Source organism: Pan paniscus, chromosome 2 (assembly GCF_029289425.2).
Source record: "Pan paniscus chromosome 2, NHGRI_mPanPan1-v2.0_pri, whole genome shotgun sequence".
Classification (NCBI taxonomy): Eukaryota; Metazoa; Chordata; class Mammalia; order Primates; family Hominidae; genus Pan; species Pan paniscus.
In genome coordinates this window covers 51481425-51499320 of record NC_085926.1, presented here as the reverse complement: position 1 = coordinate 51499320, position 17896 = coordinate 51481425, and the positions used below count along the sequence as shown (strand labels likewise).

Genomic DNA, 17896 nt, shown 5'->3' with positions numbered 1-17896 from the left:
TCATCTGGGCTAGGCTAAGCCCTTCACATCCCTTAGCTCATGTAATCCTTGCAAACCCCATGGGATGGGCACTATTCTCTGCATGCGTGAGTATTTATTTATAAATATACAGATGACCCTTGAACAACACAACACAGATTTGAACTGTGAGGGTTGGTTGGACACGGTGGCTCATGCCTGTAATCCCAGTACTTTGGGAGGCCGAAGTGGGAAGATGGCTTGAGGCTGGGAGTTTGAGGCCAGCCTGGACAACACAGTTGAGACCCCGTCTCTACCAAAAAAAGAAATTTTTTTTTTTGAGACAGGGTCTGGCTCTGTCACCCAGGCTAGAGGGCAATGGTGCAATCTCGGCTCACTGCAACCTCCACCTCCCAGGCTCAAGCAATCCTCCTTCCTCAGAACCCTAGTAGCTGGGACTAGAGGTGTGTGCCATCACACCAGCTAATGTTGCTATGTTCCCCAGGCTGGTCTTGAACGCTGGGCTCAAGCCATACACTCATCTTGGCCTCCCAAAGTGTTGGGATTACAGGCGTGAGCCACCACTCCTGGCCTCTACAAAATTAAAAAATAATAATAATTGTGCCAGGTGTGGTGGCTCACGCCTGTAATCCCAGCACTTTGGGAGGCCAAGGCAGGTGGATCACCTGAGGTCAGGAGTTCAAGACCAGCCTGGCCAAGATGGTGAAACCCCATCTCTACTAAAAATACAAAAATGAACTGGGCATGGTGGCGCATGCCTGTAGTCCCATCTACTCTGGAGGCTGAGTCAGGAGAATCGCTTGAACATGGGAGGCAGAGGTTGCAGTGAGCGGAGATCTCACCATTGCACTCCAGCCTGGGCGACAAAAGCAAAATTCTGTCTCAATTAAAAAAAAAAAAAAGAATTGTGCAGGTCCACTTATACAAAAATGTTTTTCAATAAATACATTGGAAAAATTTTTGGTGCAACAATTTAAAAAACTTGCAGATAAACCTTACAGGTTAGAAATATTTTTAAAATTTAAGAAAAAGTGATATCATGAATGCATAAAATACATGTAGATATGAGTTTATTTTTTCATTTACCACCATAACATATTCACAAATCTGTTATAAAAAGTTAAAATTTTTAGGCCGGGTGCAGTGGCCTGTAATCCCAGCACTTTGGGAGGCCGAGGTGGGTGGATCACGAGGTCAGGAGATTGAGACCATCTTGGCTAACACGGTGAAACCCCGTCTCTACTAAAAATACAAAAAATTAGCCGGGCGTGGTGGCAGGCGCCTGTAGTCCTAGCTACTCAGGAGGCTGAGGCAGGAGAATGGCGTGAGCCCGGGAGGCGGAGCTTGCAGTGAGCCGAGATCGTGCCACTGCACTCCAGCCTGGACCACAGAGCTAGACTCTGTCTCAAAAAAAAAAAAAAAAAAAGAGTTAAAATTTTTAGCAGGGCGTGGTAGTGCACACCTGTAATCCAAGCTGCTCGGGAGGCCAAGGCAGGAGAATCACTGGAACCCAGGAGGTAGAGCTTGCAATGAGCCAAGCAAGACTCTATCTCAAAAAAATAAAAAATAAATAAAATAAAATAAGAAGTTAAAATTTGTGAAAACTTACAAGGCCAGGCGTGGTGACTCAAGCCTGTAATCCCAGCACTTTGGCAGGCCAAGGTGGGTGGATCACCTGAGGTCAGGAGTTCGAGACCAACCTGGCCAACATGGTGAAACCCAGTCTCTACTAAAAATACAAAAATTAGCCAGGCGTGGTGGTACACGTCTGTAATTCCAGCTACTTGGGAGGCTGAGGCACGAGAATCACTTGAACCTTGGAGGCGGAGATTGCAGTGAGCCGAGATTGCGCCACTGCACTCCAGCCTGGGCAATAGATCGAGACTCCATCTCAAAAAAACAAAACAAAACAAAACAAAACCTTATATGTACAAACACTTAAAGACTGTATATAGCACCATTTACAGCCAAGAGAAATGTGAACAAATGTAAAGATGCAGTGTTAAATCATAATTGGCTGGGTGCAGTGGCTCATGCCTGTAATGAGCGCATTTTGGGAGGCTAAGGCAGGAGGATCACTTGAGCCTAGGAATTTGAGACCAGCCTGGGCAATGTAGGCAGAGCCCATCTCTACACACACACACACAGGCTGGGCGTGGTAGTGTGTGCCTATAGTCCCAGCTACTAGGGAGGCTGAGGCAAGAGGATTGAGCATGTCCAAAAGATTGAGGCTGCAGTGAACCATAGTTGCACTACCATACTCCGGCCTGGATGATAGAGAGAGAAGATCCAGTCTTAAATAATTAAATAATAAATAAATAAATAAATAAATAAATCATAACTGCATAAAATTAACTGTAGTATGTACTGTACTACTGCAATAATTTCCTAGCCACTTCCTGTTACTGTTGTGAGCTCAAGCTTAAAACATCATGTGCTCCTAATTATCACATGAGCTATTTGTCTCTCCAGTAAATTGTGTATAGCACTAAAAGTGACCTCCCTCAGTTCTCTTGTATTTTTCATCTTGTTAAGTGCAATACCATAAACTTCGAATAACACCATGGGACCCATATGAAGTACCACTATTGATGCTGGAAACACTCCCAAGAAGCAGAGAAAAGTCATGACATTACAAGAAAAAGTTGAATTCCTTAATTGAGGTTTGCGGCTGTGGTTACCCCTCATTTCAGTCGGACATCATTGTAAACAGATAATGTAAACTTATGATATTGATCAATAGAGTACTGTAAATATATTTTCTCTTATGAATTTCTTTCTTTCCTTCCTTCCTTCCTTTCTTCCTTCCTTCCTTTAATTTTTTTACAGCCATAGTTTCACTATGTTGCCATACAGCCTCAAACTCCTGAGCTCGGATCCTCCTGCCTCAGCCTCCTGAGTATCTGGGACTATAAGAGGGTCACCATGCCTGGCTTGATTTTCTCAACATTTTCTTTCTCTTTTCTTTTTGTAGAGACGGGGTCTTGCTGTGTTGCCCAGGCTGGTCTCAAACTTCTGGCCTCAAGGGATCCTCCTGCCTCAGCCTCCCAGAGCTGCCATTTCCTTTTCCTTCTTTTTTATTTATTTATTTTTTCTTTCTGGCTCTGTCACCCAAGCTGTAGTACAGTGGCACCATCTCTGCTCACTGCAACCTCCACCTCCCGGGTTCAAGCCATTCTCCTGCCTCAGCCTCCTGAGTAGCTGGGATTACAGGTGCCTGCCACCATGCCCAGCTAATTTTTGTGTTTTTAGTAGAGACAGAGTTTCGCCATGTTTGCCAGTCTGGTGTCAAACTCCCAACCTCAGGTGATCCACCCACCTCAGCCTCCCAAAGTGCAGGGATTACAGGCCTGAGCCACTGCACCTGGCCCCAGCCACCATTTTATTTTCCTTAGTTACTTTATTCTAACAATACAGTATATAGGCCGGGCTTGGTGGCTCATGCCCGTAATCCCAGCACTTTGAGAGGCTGAGGTGGGCGGATCACCAGAGATCGGGAGTTCGAGACTAGCCTGGCCAACATGGCAAAATCCCATCTCTACTAAAAATACAAAAATTAGCGGTATGTGGTGGCATATGCCTGTAATCCCAGCTACTGGGGAGGCTGAGGTGGGAGGTCACTTCAGCATGGAGATTAAGGCTACAGTAAGCTGCGATTGTGCCATGCACTCCACCTTGGGTGACAGTGTGAGACTCTGTTTCAAAAAAGAAAAAAAAAGCCATGTATACTCAGTGGCTTAAAAGGCAAAGAATATGTCGGACGTGGTGGCTCACGCCTATAATCCCAGCACTTTTGAAGGCCAAGGCGGGCGGATCACCTGAGGTTGGGAGTTTGAGACCAGCCTGACCAACATGGAGAAATCTCATCTCTACTAAAAATACAAAATTAGCCGGGTATGATGGTGGCATTAGGCTGTAATCCCAGCTACTCGGGAGGCTAAGGCAGGAGAATCGCTTGAACTCAGGAGGAGGAGGTTGCGGTGAGCCGAGATCGCGTCATTGCACTCCAGACTGGGCAACAAGAGCGAAACTCCGTCTCAAAAAAAAAAAAAAAAAAAGGTCAAAGAATACAAAAAAGGCTTATATGGAAAACCCAGCATCTCTCTTCCCTACCTACCCTACCCACTTCTTAACCTCAGCCCAGGCAGAGTGGCATCTTCTTATGTAATCATCAGCCTTGGGATGGCCACACCCTTGCCACTGAGGTAATGAACCTTCTTCTCTGTATCAGGAACATCAAAGGGGACTGGAGCCAAGTGGTCAGACTGGCTGAACACACCTTCTACTTCAAGGATCAATCAGGCATCTCAGATAAGATAGCCTAAAGGTATTTTTAAATCCCTGCTTGCTGCTTTAGAAGCCCCAGTAGGCTGGGTAGGGTGGCTCACACCTGTAATCAGAGCAATACAGTGGGACCCTGTCTCTACGAAAAATAAACAATATATAAAAAAAACTAGCTGGGCATGGTGGCGTGTGCCTGTAGTCCTAGATACTAGGGAGGCTAAGGTTGGAGATTTGCCTGAGCCTGGTAGGTTGAGACTGCAGCGAGCTATGATCGTGCCACTGCACTCTAGCCCGGGTGACAGAGTAAAAAAAAAAAAAACAAAACACACAGAGAGAGAGAAGAAGCCCCTATAGTAATTTTAGGAGTTTTGCTGAGAGATGAAAGCTAAAGTTCAATACAAAAAAACTGCTGTGATGTGAAGCTGCCTGGGAGATTAAGATTCTTGCTGGCTGCGTGTCTGGAGCAAACCTCTCTCCTTTGGACACTGAGGACTTCACATGAAAAACAAGGGGACTGGGTGGATGATCATTAGAGCTTTGTCCAAGCTGACAGAGGGAGCTGGGGCTGTGGTTGCTGCTGCTAGCAGCTTCATCTCTGGAGCCCTTTCTGTAAGCCAGTGCTTCCCGTTGCCCTCCTTGCAACCACCCTCAAAGCAGGTATTACTACCTCCATTTTTTTTTTTTTGAGACAGAGTCTTGCTCTGTTGCCCAGGCTGGAGTGCAGTGACGTGATCTTGGCTCACTGCAACCTCCGCCTCCCAGGTTCAAGCAATTCTCCTGCCTCAGCATCCCAAGTAGCTGGGATTACAGGCACACGCCACCCACACCCAACTAATTTTTGTATTTTTAGTAGAGACAGGGTTTCACCATGTTGGAAAGGCTGGTTTTGAGCTCCTGACCTTAAGTGATCTGCCCACCTTGGCCTCCCAAAGTGCTGGGATTACAGGCATGAGCCATCGTGCCCGGCCTACTATGTCCATTTTATAGAGGAGGAATTGAGGCTCAAAGGTTGCCAGGGCCACACAACTAGAGAGTTCAGGGTCGTGATTCTAACCTAGAGTGCATGCTTCTTCCCCTCCCTGGAGCTGGGTTCCTGAGCCTTCTGTTTTGCTTTCCCCACAATAGGTGCTGGGTGTGTGTGTGGGATGTGTATGGAGGATGTGCAGGGGTGGGTAAGAAGGAGCCCTGTGGCCTCCAGGAGCAGAAAGGTCCAGCTTACCACACCCCACATTTTAGGCCTCTAGGCCCCACCTCAGGGTAAAGGTCATCATGCCCACATGCTGTTTCTTTTTTTTTTTTTTGAGACAAAGTCTCTTTCTTGTCCCCCAGTCTGGAGTGCAATGGCGCAATCTCGGCTCACTGCAACCTCTGCCTCCCAGGTTCAAATGATTCTCCCGCCTCAGCCTCCTGAGTACCTGGGATTACAGGTGCCTGCCACCATGCTTGGTTAATTTTTGTATTTTTAGTGGAGACTAAAAATACAGGCACCTGCCACCACACCCAGCTAATTTTTGTATTTTTAGTAGAGACAGGGTTTCACCATGTTGGCCGGGCTGGTCTTGAACTCCTGACCTCAGGTGATCTGCCCGCCTCAGCCTCCCAAAGTACTGGGATTACAGGCGTGAGCCACCACACCCGGCCCGCCCACATCCTGTTTAATGCCAGTCTTTCCTCCTAGACCAGAGGTTCTCTGCCTTAGTGGAGTATTCGTTATCTGGGGAGCTTTGGAAAACATTGTTGCCTGTGCCCTAGAGATTCTGACTTAATTGAACTGGGGTAGGGTCTTGACACTAGAGGTTCATAAAAGCTCTGCAGGTGATCTGAATTGCAGCCAGGTTGAGAACCTTGTACTAGCCTGTCAGCTTGTCTCGTTCGTTCACCATGCCTGGCCCCAGGGAATGTCTGCTTTTCTTTGCCATGCCTCGCTAGCCACAAGGCAGAGAGCAGCCTTTGCTCTCAGCTATAATGCAGCTCCCTTTCCCTGCAACAAGGCTCACGGCACCATAACTCTGCTCTCCTGACTTGCTCTTAGAATGAGCCAAGGCCCTGATGCTTCTCATAAATTCTTTGAAACAAAAGCTCATAGAATTCAGACATGCCTGCCTTGTGGGGTGGGAAGCCCATCTTGCCCGTCTTCCCTCTGATCTGTATCTTAGGAGAAAAGAAATTGGAGAGGGCAGGTTTTATACTGCATCCTGGCTGTCCTGAGCATCTTCTGGCAGGTGAGGTTGGCAGCCCCATGAAATCAAATATGCCTTGCATCCAAAAAAGGACCAGGACAATTTCAGAGGCTACAGGGATCTCGGAAGAGAGTTAGGCAAAGATGAATGTTACCTGGAGAAAGCCTCCTGTCTCCTGCCTATTGGATTCAGGTACAGAGAGGTGACTGTTGTACTCCTGACTTAGAACCCACGTGGGCTTTGAGCCCCTAAGGCCTAGATGCTGATTTCAGAGCCTGCAAGAGAGGAACAAAGGTAGGAGCAGAGGGCCAGGTGAGAGGTGGGCTGGGGACACGCTGGTGGCTGGAAATAAGCTGAACTGGAACCAGGAATGAGTAGTTGCAGCGGAAATATTCAGAGCAGAACTCGAGGTGGCCACTACATGTGGCATTCTTTGTCCTGTTCCCATCTTTCATAAAGCCTGGACTTTGCAGTCACAGATTCACAGCACCTGAAAGGGTCTGGAAGCTATGTGGTACATGGTTATTTTTTTTTTTGAGACGGAGTCTCACACTGTCGCCCAGGCTGGAGTACAGTGGCTCGACCTCTGCTCACTGAAACCTCCGCCTCCCAGGTTCAAGCAATTATCCTGCCTCAGCCTCTGGAGTAGCTGGAATTACAGGCACCCGCCAGCATACCCGGCTAATTTTTTTTTGTATTTTTAGTAGAGAGAGGTTTCACCGTATTGCCCAGGCTGGTCTTGAACTCCTGACCTTGTGATTTGCCCGCCTCGGACTCCCAAAATGCTGGGATTACAGGCATGAGCCATCGTGCTCAGCCGGCTGGTGCATGGTTTTTAAACTGCATTCCTTGTAACACTAGGAGTTTTTCTGCCACATCATGACCTAGAATCCCTTGCATCATTCCTTTTCTCTACTTAATGAAGAGGTATACAAGATTTCACTGGGACTAAAAGGACTCTGTGGTAAAATCATAATACTAATATAATTTGAAAATCACGGATCTAGGCCAGGCACAGTGGCTCACGCCTGTAATCCCAGCACTTTGGGAGGCTGAGGTGGGTGGATCACGAGGTCGAGTTAAAGACCAGCCTGGCCAACATGGCAAAACCCCATCTCTACTAAAAATACAAAAATTAGCTGGGCATGGTGGCGTGTGCCCAGCTACTCGGGAGGCTGAGGCAGGAGAATCACTTGAACCGGGGAGGTGGAGGTTGCCGTGAGCCAAGATCGCACCACTGCACTCCAGCCTGGGCAACAGAGCAAGACTCTGTCTCAAAAAAAAAAAAAAGAAAGAAAGAAAGAAAGAAAGAAAGAAAGAAAATCATAGATCTAGTAAAGCCCTCCTTATGGGGGATGGATGAGGAAACTTGCCCAGGGTCAACTCTAGTCTCTTGTACCTCACACCAGGCCTGTCCCACAGGATGCCTGCTGGCTCCGTAGAACAGACAGCAGAAATCCTCAGTGGAGGCATGGCTTGAATACAAAACGGCCAAGATGTCTCCTTGGTCTGGAGGAGACACATGGTGGTGAGCAACTCTCAACAGAATTAATGACACCAAGACCCAGACCTGCAGACCCTGAGAGGCAGTGAGATGCTGTCTTAGCTTACCTGCCAAAAGTCCACAGGATTTGGTCTGTTCTTGCCTTCATGAAATGTAATGCCCTGGACAGGGATACAAGGCTCTTGGGTTCCAGGCTGCCCCTGACTTCTGGGAATAGCAGCCTTCATTTTAAGGGAGGGAGCTGGGCATAGTCATTCAGGCCTTAGACTGTAAGCCTTGAGGGCAGGGTCTGTGCTGCATTCTCCACAGCACTGAAGACACAGGGTGCAGGGCCAGGCACAGGGCAAGGGCTCGGGAATCCTAACTTAAGACACATTTTTGTTCATTTGTTTTTCTTTTTTTTCTTTTTTTCTTTTTTCTTTTCTTTTTTTTTTTTTGAGGGAGTCTCTCTCTGTCGCCCAGGCTGGAGTGCAGTGGCATGATCTTGGCTCACTGCAACCTCTGCCTCCGGGGTTCAAGCGATTCTCCTGCCTCAGCCTCCCGAGTAGCTGGGATTACAGGAGTGCCCAGCTGATTTTTTCTATTTTTAGTAGAGACGGGGTTTCACCATGTTGGCCAGGCTGGTCTTGAAATCCTGACCTCAGGTGATCTGCCCACGTCGGCCCCCCAAAGTGCTGGGATTATAGGCGTGAGCCACCCATGCCTTGCAACTTGTTTTTAAAACAAGGTTTCCATTCAGTGGCTGCCCCCATGCCCCGCTTACGAAGTGTGACCTTCCAAGGCAGTAACTGAATTTCCACATTTTGTGGAATGACACTTTCTCCCCGGGTTGTTTTCTGTTTTCTCCCCTGAATTGCCTCTTCAGGAGGTGGGAGTCTCTACCCTCTGGAGAGAGTGGGCACTGAGCGCTCCACTTTCTTCTCTTGACACTCTTCTTCCTCTGCGTAATCCAACAGGTAGGGGTGCCCCAAGGCTACCAGGGCCACTTTTCAATGTAGCAGAATTTGGCAGAATGTGCTTGCCCAGGAAACAGGTAGAAAATGGATGGTCAGGCCAGGTGCAGTGGCTTATGCCTGTAATCCCAGCACTTTGGGAGGCCAAGGTAGGTGATCGTTTGAGGTCAGGAGTTTGACACCAGCCTGGCCAACATGGTGAAACCCCGTCTCTACTAAAAATACAAAAATTAGCCAGGTGTGGTGGCGGGCACCCATAATCCCAGCTACTCAGGAGGCTGAGGCATGAAAATTGCTTGAACCCGGAAGGTGCAGGTCTCAGTGAGCCAAGATCACACCACTGCACTCCAGCCTGGGCGACAAGAGTGAAACTCCATCTCAAAAAAAAAAAAAAAAAAAAAAAAAAAGAAAAGAAAGAAAGAAAAGAAAAAGAAAAAAGAAAAAAGAAAAGAAACTGAATGGTCACAGAGGGATGGCACTGAGGAGAAGATCTGGTCCCTGGCTCAGGGGCCTTAACCTCCTTTTTCCATGGATGACCCAGAACATCAGTGATCAGGACCCTTATATATATTCAAAAGGGGCAAGGGTGCTCCTCTGGCCCTAGGGTCTCAACGGATGGGATAATGGTCAAGGAACACAGGCTCAGGCCCCAACTGTTCTTATCTTTTGGCGATGACTGAGACATGAGAAACTGATCCCATCCTGACTCTCCAATAACCCTCCTCACCCACTACAGCCTGAGACTGGTCCAGTGAGCCCCTCCAGACCCCACACCCCTCTCCAGAGCCTACAGGCTGCTTGTGAAGTCCCTTCTCCCCTAAAGTCATGCCCACTAGTCCCTGGTTGTCCTGGTCCCTGGTCCTGTGGGGAGGCAACCAGCTTTGTGACTTCACAAAAGGCTATCTTGTGAGAAGCCTGGACCTGCTGAAGCAGGAGCAGGGCAGAGGGGGCTCCCCTCAGGAACATCATGAGACTTTTCACACAGAGACATCGCCACCTCTAAAGGATGAAGAACTTCCCCATGGTAAGAGCCCATGACACCCTCTACACCTAGAAACTCCCGTCTTGATGATTTTGGCTCCCAGGCCTAACTGGGTTCCCAGGCTGTATCTGGCAACATCTCCAAGAGGGATAGGCCCATGGTAGAAGTATTTACTTTGGGTGGTGTGGTGGGTCTCTGACCTTTGAATTTGTTCCATTCAACAAAGCCATTCTTCTGTAGGCCCTCTCTTTTTTTAATTTAAAAAATTATTATTAATTTTATTTTTATTATTATTATTTTTTGAGACAGAATCTCACTCTGTTGCCTAGGCTGGAGTGCAGTGGTGTGATCTCGGCTCACTGCAACCTATGCCTCCTGGGTTCAAGCAATTCTCATGCCTCAGGCTCCTGAGTAGCTGGGATTACAGGCGTGCACCACCACACCTGGCTAATTTTTGTAATTTTTTAGTAGAGATGGGGTTTTGTCATGCTGGCCAGGCTGGTCTCGAACTCTCGACCTCAGGTGATCCACCTGCCTTGCCTCCCTAAAGTGCTGGGATTATGGCGTGAGCTACCACGCCTGGCTGTAAGAATTATTTTTATTTTTATTATTTTTTATACAGATAGAGTCTCACTATGTTGCCCAGGTTGGTCTTGAACTCCTAGGCTCAATGATCCACCTGCCTCAGCCTCCCTAAGTGCTGGGATTACAGGTGTGAGCCACCGTGCCAGGCCCAGGCCTTCTTGAAATGAAATAACTGATAGAGTGGTAAACTCTTTCTGACCTGAGTCATCATGAGGGTCTGCCCCAGCAGTCTCCAGAGTACCTTCAAATGGGTCAGGCCAGAGATCCCTGAATCCTGTAGAATGGTCTATTCCCTGAATCCTGTAGAATGGTCTTTCTAAAAATCCAGGAGTGGCCAGAGCATGGTGGTTCACACCTGTCATCCCAGCACTTTGAGAGGCCAAGGTGGGTGGATCACTTGAGGTCAGGAGTTCGAGACCAGCCTGGCCAACATGGTGAAACCCCATCTCTACTAAAAATACAAAAATTAGCCAGGTGTTGTGGCAGGCACCTGTAATCCCACCTACTCAGGAGGCTGAGGCAGGAGAATTACTTGAACCCAGGATGCAGAGGTTGCAGTGAGACGAGATTGCTTCACTGCACTCCAGCCTTGGGACAGAGTGAGGCTCCATCTCAAAATAAATAAATAAATAAAAGTTCAGGGGTTGCCAGGCGCGGTGGCTCACGCCTGTAATCCCAGCATTTTGGGAGGCAGAGGTGGGCGGATCACGAGGTCAGGAGATCGAGACCATCCTGGTTAACACAGTGAAACCCCGTCTTTACTAAAAATATAAAAAATTAGCCAGGCGTGGTGGCGGGCGCCTGTAGTCCCAGCTACTCAGGAGGCTGAAGAAGGAGAATGGCCTGAACCAGGAGGCGGAGCTTGCGGTGAGCTGAGATTGTGCCACTGCACTCCAGCCTGGGCGACAGAGCCAGACTCCGTCTCAAAAAAAAAAAAAATGTTCAGGGGCTTCTGAGAGTTTGGAGCCAAGGCCAATACAGACTCTCTCCCCAATGTTGACTCCACTCTTCCTCCTGGAAGGATTTCCAACCCCAGGAACCTGAGGCAAAAGAGGCTAGGTATGCTTGCTTTTTTATCTCCTCTTTATCTGTGCCCACTGATTGATGTGGGCACTTAAGTTGTTGACTTTGTGGAATTTGTTTCTTTCTCTGTAAAGTGATAGTGGATGTGGATGTAATCAGACATAATTACACACCCTTTGGGAAATGATGTGGCGTTCCCTCTCCTCATTTTCTGGGGGTGGGGTACAGGGGCCACCAGGCAGGAGCAGGGTACCCAGTGAATGATTGGGATTTCCTCTTTGTCCAGGCTGGTGTTCCCAAAGCCTGGTAGCCTTAAGCCTCTAATTGGTGGCTCCTGCGACACTGCTGGACACTTGCAGTAGCAGTCTTGTCTAGCCAACAGGAGAGCAGGGGTGGATATGGGACAGCTGACCTCACTTCCCAGCCCCAGGGAAGGGAATTGCTGGAGGAAGCGCAGGAGTTGTGGGGTGGCACCCGGGTGAGGATGGGCTTGTGGGAGCACCTGGGTAAGCCTAGAAGGAGGTGCTGGGAGTGAAAAGCTCATAGAAGGATGGGAGCGGGAGAAGGAGGAGAATGAAGGAGAAGCTTGAAGCCTTGAGGACTTGGTGCTGTCCATCTTCCTACCCAGGGAGTGGGTGTGCTTGGAGGTGGGAGTAGGTAGAGCATGCTAATCTGTAGGCCTTGGTCCTGGGGCCAGGGCTGGGCTCTTCTTGCCTTTTCTCTGCTGCTGGGCAGCCCCCAAAGCACTCCTCACTCTTTCAGATGGGGCTTCCTCTTTCTTGGGCACACCATGGAGCAGGGGGTGGAACAGGCAGAGCAAGGTGAGACAGAGTCCAGAGATGTCCTACCAAAGAGGTCAATAAATCTCCTCCCAATGGTGCAGGACCCATGTGCCAGAACCAAGCCAGGTGTGTGGGCCTGGATTGTCTGTAGCTTTGTGTGTGCATATGCTTAGATGTGAAAGTATTTGTTGTGAGGACTGGGTGCCTAATGCACAGTGTGCATGCTTGTATATCTGACACATGTGGGTATCTGTGAAATATGCCACCAAGCACACTTGGAATGCGTGTGCAGTTGGGAAAGCCTGGGTGCTCCCTCTTCTTTTTCCCAGAAGTGGGAAGGAGGTGTTTGAAGGTGTCTGCAGGTGCGTGGCTATGTGCATGTTGGGGAGGGGGAGGTGTTGGCAGGGGTAGAGGAGGCTGCAGGAGTTAAGAGTGCAGATTCCTGCGGGTGTGGCTGCTGGAGAGGCCTTGTTTGTCTCCTGCCCTGCTTCCCCTGCCTCCTAGGCCCTGGCTTCTCCAAAGCCCCTTCTTAATGCTTCTTGCTCCCATCACCAACCCAGGGCCCCAGGCTGGGTTTGTTTTTTAAAAAAATTTAAAAAAAAATTTTTTTTGAGACAGAGTCTCTCTCTGTCACCCAGGCTGGAGTGCAGTGGCACAATGACAGCTCACTGTAGCCTCAACCTCCCAAGCTCAAGCAATCCTCCCACCTCAGCCGCATAAATAGCTGGGACTACAGGCATGCACCACCATGTCTGGCAAATTTTTAAGATATTTTGTAGAGACAGTGGAGCAAGGGTGAGGGTGGGGGTGTCTCTCTATGTTGCCCAGGCTGGTCTTGAACTCCTGGGATCAAGAGATTCTCAGCCTCTCAAAGTGCTGGGATTACAGGCATGAGCCACACTGCTCTGACCAGGTTGGGTTTCTGAAATGAAGCAGTGCCATCTGGTGGCAGACTGAGGCAGTGCCAGGAGCTGGTGAGCTAAGCTTTGAGCTCCCCTAAGGGCTCTGCCTCTTAGGACCCCAGCCAGCGGAGAAGTCACCACTGGGCCGGCTAGACCATAGTCAGAGGGGAGATATCCAAGGCTTAAATGCCCCATCCTCATACATTTTAGGTTCATGGCCCAGGGAGGCATGGCAGGAAAGTCACCTGAAGGAATGCTGGAGGAATGGCATGTGGGTTCCATTCCTTGTTCTACCTCTCTGGGTCCAGATTTCTCATCTGTAAAGGTGATTAACCATATCTTCCCTGTGTGTGTGGCAGGGTAGTGAGGGTTAAATGAGAGAGTGTGGCTGGAACACTTGGCTCAGGGCCCAGCATGCTCTGAAGTTGAAAGAAATGGTACTGGCCATTACTGACAGAGGTAGAGTTCCAGAAGCACAGAGAAGGGACCTGTGTGTTGTGGCAGGAGAAAGAAGTGAAGAAAGGTGACATGTCTGTGGTGCTCCCAGCACATATTAGAGAATCTCTGCTTGGAGCAGTAGCTCCAAGTTACACATTTAAGAGAAGGAGGATGGTCCCTTTTCTGGAAAGAGGGAAATGGGATCTAGTGGGGAATGAAACCAAGGGACCCAGGATTCAGGATCCTTACTAGCTGTCGAACCTGAGCATAGCAGCAGGCTTGCTGTGTCTTGTGTTCATGTGACAGTATTGCCGTGAAGACTCATGGAGATGCACGGAGACTTGCTCAGCATTCCCAGAGAGATAATGAGCTGCATAAGGCCTTGAACGCTGGGTAGGATCTTGTCAGGTCGAGATTCTGCTCAACTGTGGAGTCATGTTTATCTTCTATGCCCCACAAGAGGGACTGCTGGTCAGAGTAAGGAGTCCTCTGGTTCTGCTGTTAATTGGTTGTGTGATGCTGGGCAAGTCGCTCACTCCCTCTGGGCCTCATTTTTCCCAACAACATGAAGAAATTGAATTAAGTGACCTGTGAGGTCAGTCCTGCCTTAATCTATGAGCTTTTGATTTTTCACTTCTCTGCCTCACGTATAATACCTGGCAATAAGTATCTATTGATTCTTACAGGCTAGGTCTTGAACAAAAAGACAGAGGCTGGGTGCAGTGGCTCATGCCTGTAATCCCAACACTTCGGGGGGCCGAGGCAGGAGAATCGTTTGAGCCTAGAAATTCAAGACCAACCTGGACAACACAGTGGGACTCCGTCTCTACAAAAATTTTTAAAAATTAGCCGGGTGTGGTGGTGCACACCTGTAGCCCCGGCTACTTGGGAGGCTGAGGTGAGAAGATAGCTTGAGCCCAGGAAGTTGAGGCTGTAGTGAGCTGTGATCGCGCCACTGCACTCCAGCGTGGATGACAGAGCGAGACCCTGTCAAAAAAAAAAAAAAAAAAAAAAAACAGAGAAAAAAGAGGCTGGGAGAACTCAGCCCAGGAGTTCGAGACCAGCCTGGCCAACACGGCAAAACCATGTCTCTACCAAACACGCACATACAAAACAGAAACAAAAATTGGCTGGGTGTGGTGGCATGCGCCTGTAGTCTCAGCTGGAGGCTGAGGTGGGAGGACTGTTTGAGCCCGGGAGGCGGAGGTCATAGTGAGCTGAGATCGTCACTGCACTCCAGCCTGGGCAACAGAGCGAGACTCTGTCTCAAAAAAACAAAACAAAACAAACAAAAAACAACCAGTGCCTTCTGATTTAATGAGTGCTGTGATTTCTGATATGTTTATGAGAAATATTTTCTTAGATCACGGTATGTTCTAGGTAAGATAAGGCAAATGGCCAAATAAAACAGAGGCTCTTTGCGCACACAGGTCAGAACAAGACACTGAAAAGGTATCAGGCGATTACAGTACTGTCTTAGAAGGATTGGCTCCCTCACTTTTCACTTCCGCCTTCCGAAGCAGCCAATGAGTACTCAGCAGTTCGCATTTATCCAAAAAAACTACAAATCCAGAAGTCAATGCGCCAGGCGAAGAGCTCATGCGTCAATTGGGACTGGTGGGTCCGCCCCTAGACGCGGAACTTCATTTCCCAGGCGTCCCCGGGGCTCTTCGATTTTTTTTTTTTTTTTTTTTCCCCGATCGTGCAGGCGTTCTCTTCCCGCCCCTTGCTCGCGGTCCTCGCGCCAAGTAGGCGCGAGCGCGCGCGCGCGCGGTGCACGTAGCGCGCGAGTGACGCATAATATGTGGGCCGCTGTGGAGCCGTGGTCGCGCTGTGTGTGTGTGTGAGTGGAGAGTGAGTGCGGGACCTGAGGCTGTGTGTGTGTGAACTGTGGCCACTGGCGGGGTCGGGGGGGGGCAGCGGCGGAGCCGCCTCGGACGGTGAGTGGGAAATGGAGGGAGGCGACTCTACGGGAGGGGCGCGAGGAAGCAGGTCGCGCGGCTGGCCGGGCGGCAGAGTGGGCGCCGGGCTTGGGGGAGGGGCGGCACCTGCTTGGGCCGCCGGCGAGGAGGGGGCGGGCCGGTCTGCCGGGAGGCTGGGCCCGGGGCCTGACAGGACTTTTCCTCCTCCTGATTCTTGTCCTGGGGGCGGGGCCTCCACGTTCTTCCTCCACTCCCCACGAGAAGCTTCCCGAGAGTAACTCTTCCGCCCGGAGTGGGGGGGCGGGGTGTGTCCGCCCCTACCTGGAGGAGGGGCGCATTTCATTTCCCTTGTTTTCTTTTTCCTTCCAATCCTCCTAGTCTCTGTTCCGTACGGGCTTGCGGGGCTCCATCTTCCGTACTATACGGCGGGCCCCTTCCCGGACTGTGTCTCCGCCTCCAGCTCCAGTCACCTGGGCGGGCTCTCCCGTCTCTCGGCCTCGTGCCACCTCTCCCTGCACCCGCCTGCCTCTTGGACCGTGCGACGGGGGCGGAGCTTTCCGGGCGCTCCTCCCATCCCCATGAAAGAGGGAAGGGTTGGAAAGAGGTGTGCGGGTCCCGCAGCCTGGAGTCAAACCTCAGAGTGGCCGCGAAGCTTCCCTGGAGTCTATTTCCGGGGGTTATAGTAGTTTTCAACTGGGGTGTCAGAAGCGTTTGCTTAACAACTTCACTTCTTAGACGGTTTTCTGTCTGGCTTCCTCTTACTGCGGTGGCAGCGCTCTGGTTTTCCATTTGTTGAGGAAATAGTTTTGGAGTGTTTGTATTAGCTATTTTTGAGTCACAAATGACTCGTCCTTGGCCATGTCATGTTGGTCTTGGTTTTTCCTTACCCTGTTTTTTTGATGAAGCCTTTTAATTAGTTTACATGTCTTAATTTTTTATATTAGTAGCATCTTCCTGTTCAAAATGCATTGTTAATGTACAGAATGAGAGGTTAATTGGTAATATCATCCTGCATTTTCTTTTTCCAGCTTACTGGAGTTTACCTTTAATGTTTATGTAAATGTGTATATTTAGATTTTAGGATCTATTTAGTATTTTTCTTAATGATGTGACCATTTGGGTTTTCTATATAACATTTATTCATTACCCATTTTTGAGTGGGTATATATTTTTGGATGTTAAAGAGATAATAGAGAATTTGGGGAATGTAGGGAAATCATTTTGTACTTAGTATCTCTTGCGTAGTTGCTGAGTACAGTGTTTTACTGTTCTGCCTATTATACAGTTAAAAAATTTTTTATTTTTATTCATTTATTTTTTATAGAGACAGTGGTCTCAGTATGTTGCCCAGGCTGGTTTTGAACTCAAGTGATCCTCCCTGGTCAGCCTCCCGAAGTGTTGGAATTACAGACATGAGCCACTACACCTGGCCTGTTTTTTTTTAGATACAGGATCTTGCCCTGTAGCCTAGGCTGGAGTGCAGTGGTGTGATAACTCTTTTTTTTTTTTCTTTTTTCTTTTTTTTGAGACAGCGTCTCATTCTGTTGCCCCGGCTAGAGTGCAGTGGCGCGATCTTGGCTCACTGCAACCTCCGCCTCCCAGGTTCAAGTGATTCTCCTGCCTCAGCCTCCGGAGTAGCTGGGACTACAGGCACGCGCCACCACGCCCGGATAATTTTTGTATATATAGTAGAGATGGGGTTTCAGCATATTGGCCAGGCTGGTCTCGAGCTCCTGTCCTCGTGATCTGCCCACCTCGGCCTCCCAAAGTGCTGGGATTACAGACGTAAGCCACTGTGCTGGCTTTTTTTTTTTTTTTTTTGAGACAGAGTCTCACTGTGTTGCCCAGGCTGGAGTGCAGTGGCGCGATCTCAGCTCACTGCAAGCTCCGCCTCCCAGGTTCACGCCATTCTCGTGCCTCAGCCTCCCAAGTAGCTAGGATTACTGGTGCCTGCCACCACGCCCGGCTAATTTTTTGTATTTTTAGTAGACACAGGGTTTCACCGTGTTAGCCATGATGGTCTCGAGTGTCATCATAACTCATTGCAGCCTCCAACAACTCCTGGGCTCAAAGGAGCCTGCTACCTCAGCCTCTTGAGTAACTAGGACTGCAGTCACAGGCTAACATGATTGGCTAATTTTTAAATATTTGTGTCGACTGTGTCTCAAAATGTTGCCCAGCTGACCTCAAGCAATCCTCCCGACTTGGCTTCCCAAATTGCTGGGATTACAGGCTTGAGCCACTGTGCCTGTCAATTAAAAAAAAATTTTTTTTTCTTTTTTTTGAGACGGAGTCTTGCTCTGTTGCCCAGGCTGGAGTGCAGTGGTGCGATCTCGGCTCACTGCAACCTCCACCTCCCGGG

At 49.1% G+C, this 17896-nt stretch overlaps 1 protein-coding gene across 3 annotated transcripts in view; it reads left to right on the top strand.

Annotated features, from left to right (window-relative positions):
- Positions 1–8963: 8963 nt before the first annotated feature.
- The window catches only part of DCAF1 (DDB1 and CUL4 associated factor 1), a 109535-nt gene continuing 100602 nt past the window's right edge, over positions 8964–17896 (top strand). For 2 of the 3 annotated variants that reach the window (XR_008624743.2, XM_055109995.2), the window contains exon 1: positions 8964–9924. Coding sequence is in view for 2 of the 3 variants with exons in the window: in XM_055109995.2 (XP_054965970.2) it covers positions 9726–9924 (199 nt within the window). In the remaining variant the exon portion in view is untranslated. The remainder of the gene's footprint in view (positions 9925–17896) is intronic. The other variant, XM_063602384.1, reaches the window with a different exon arrangement.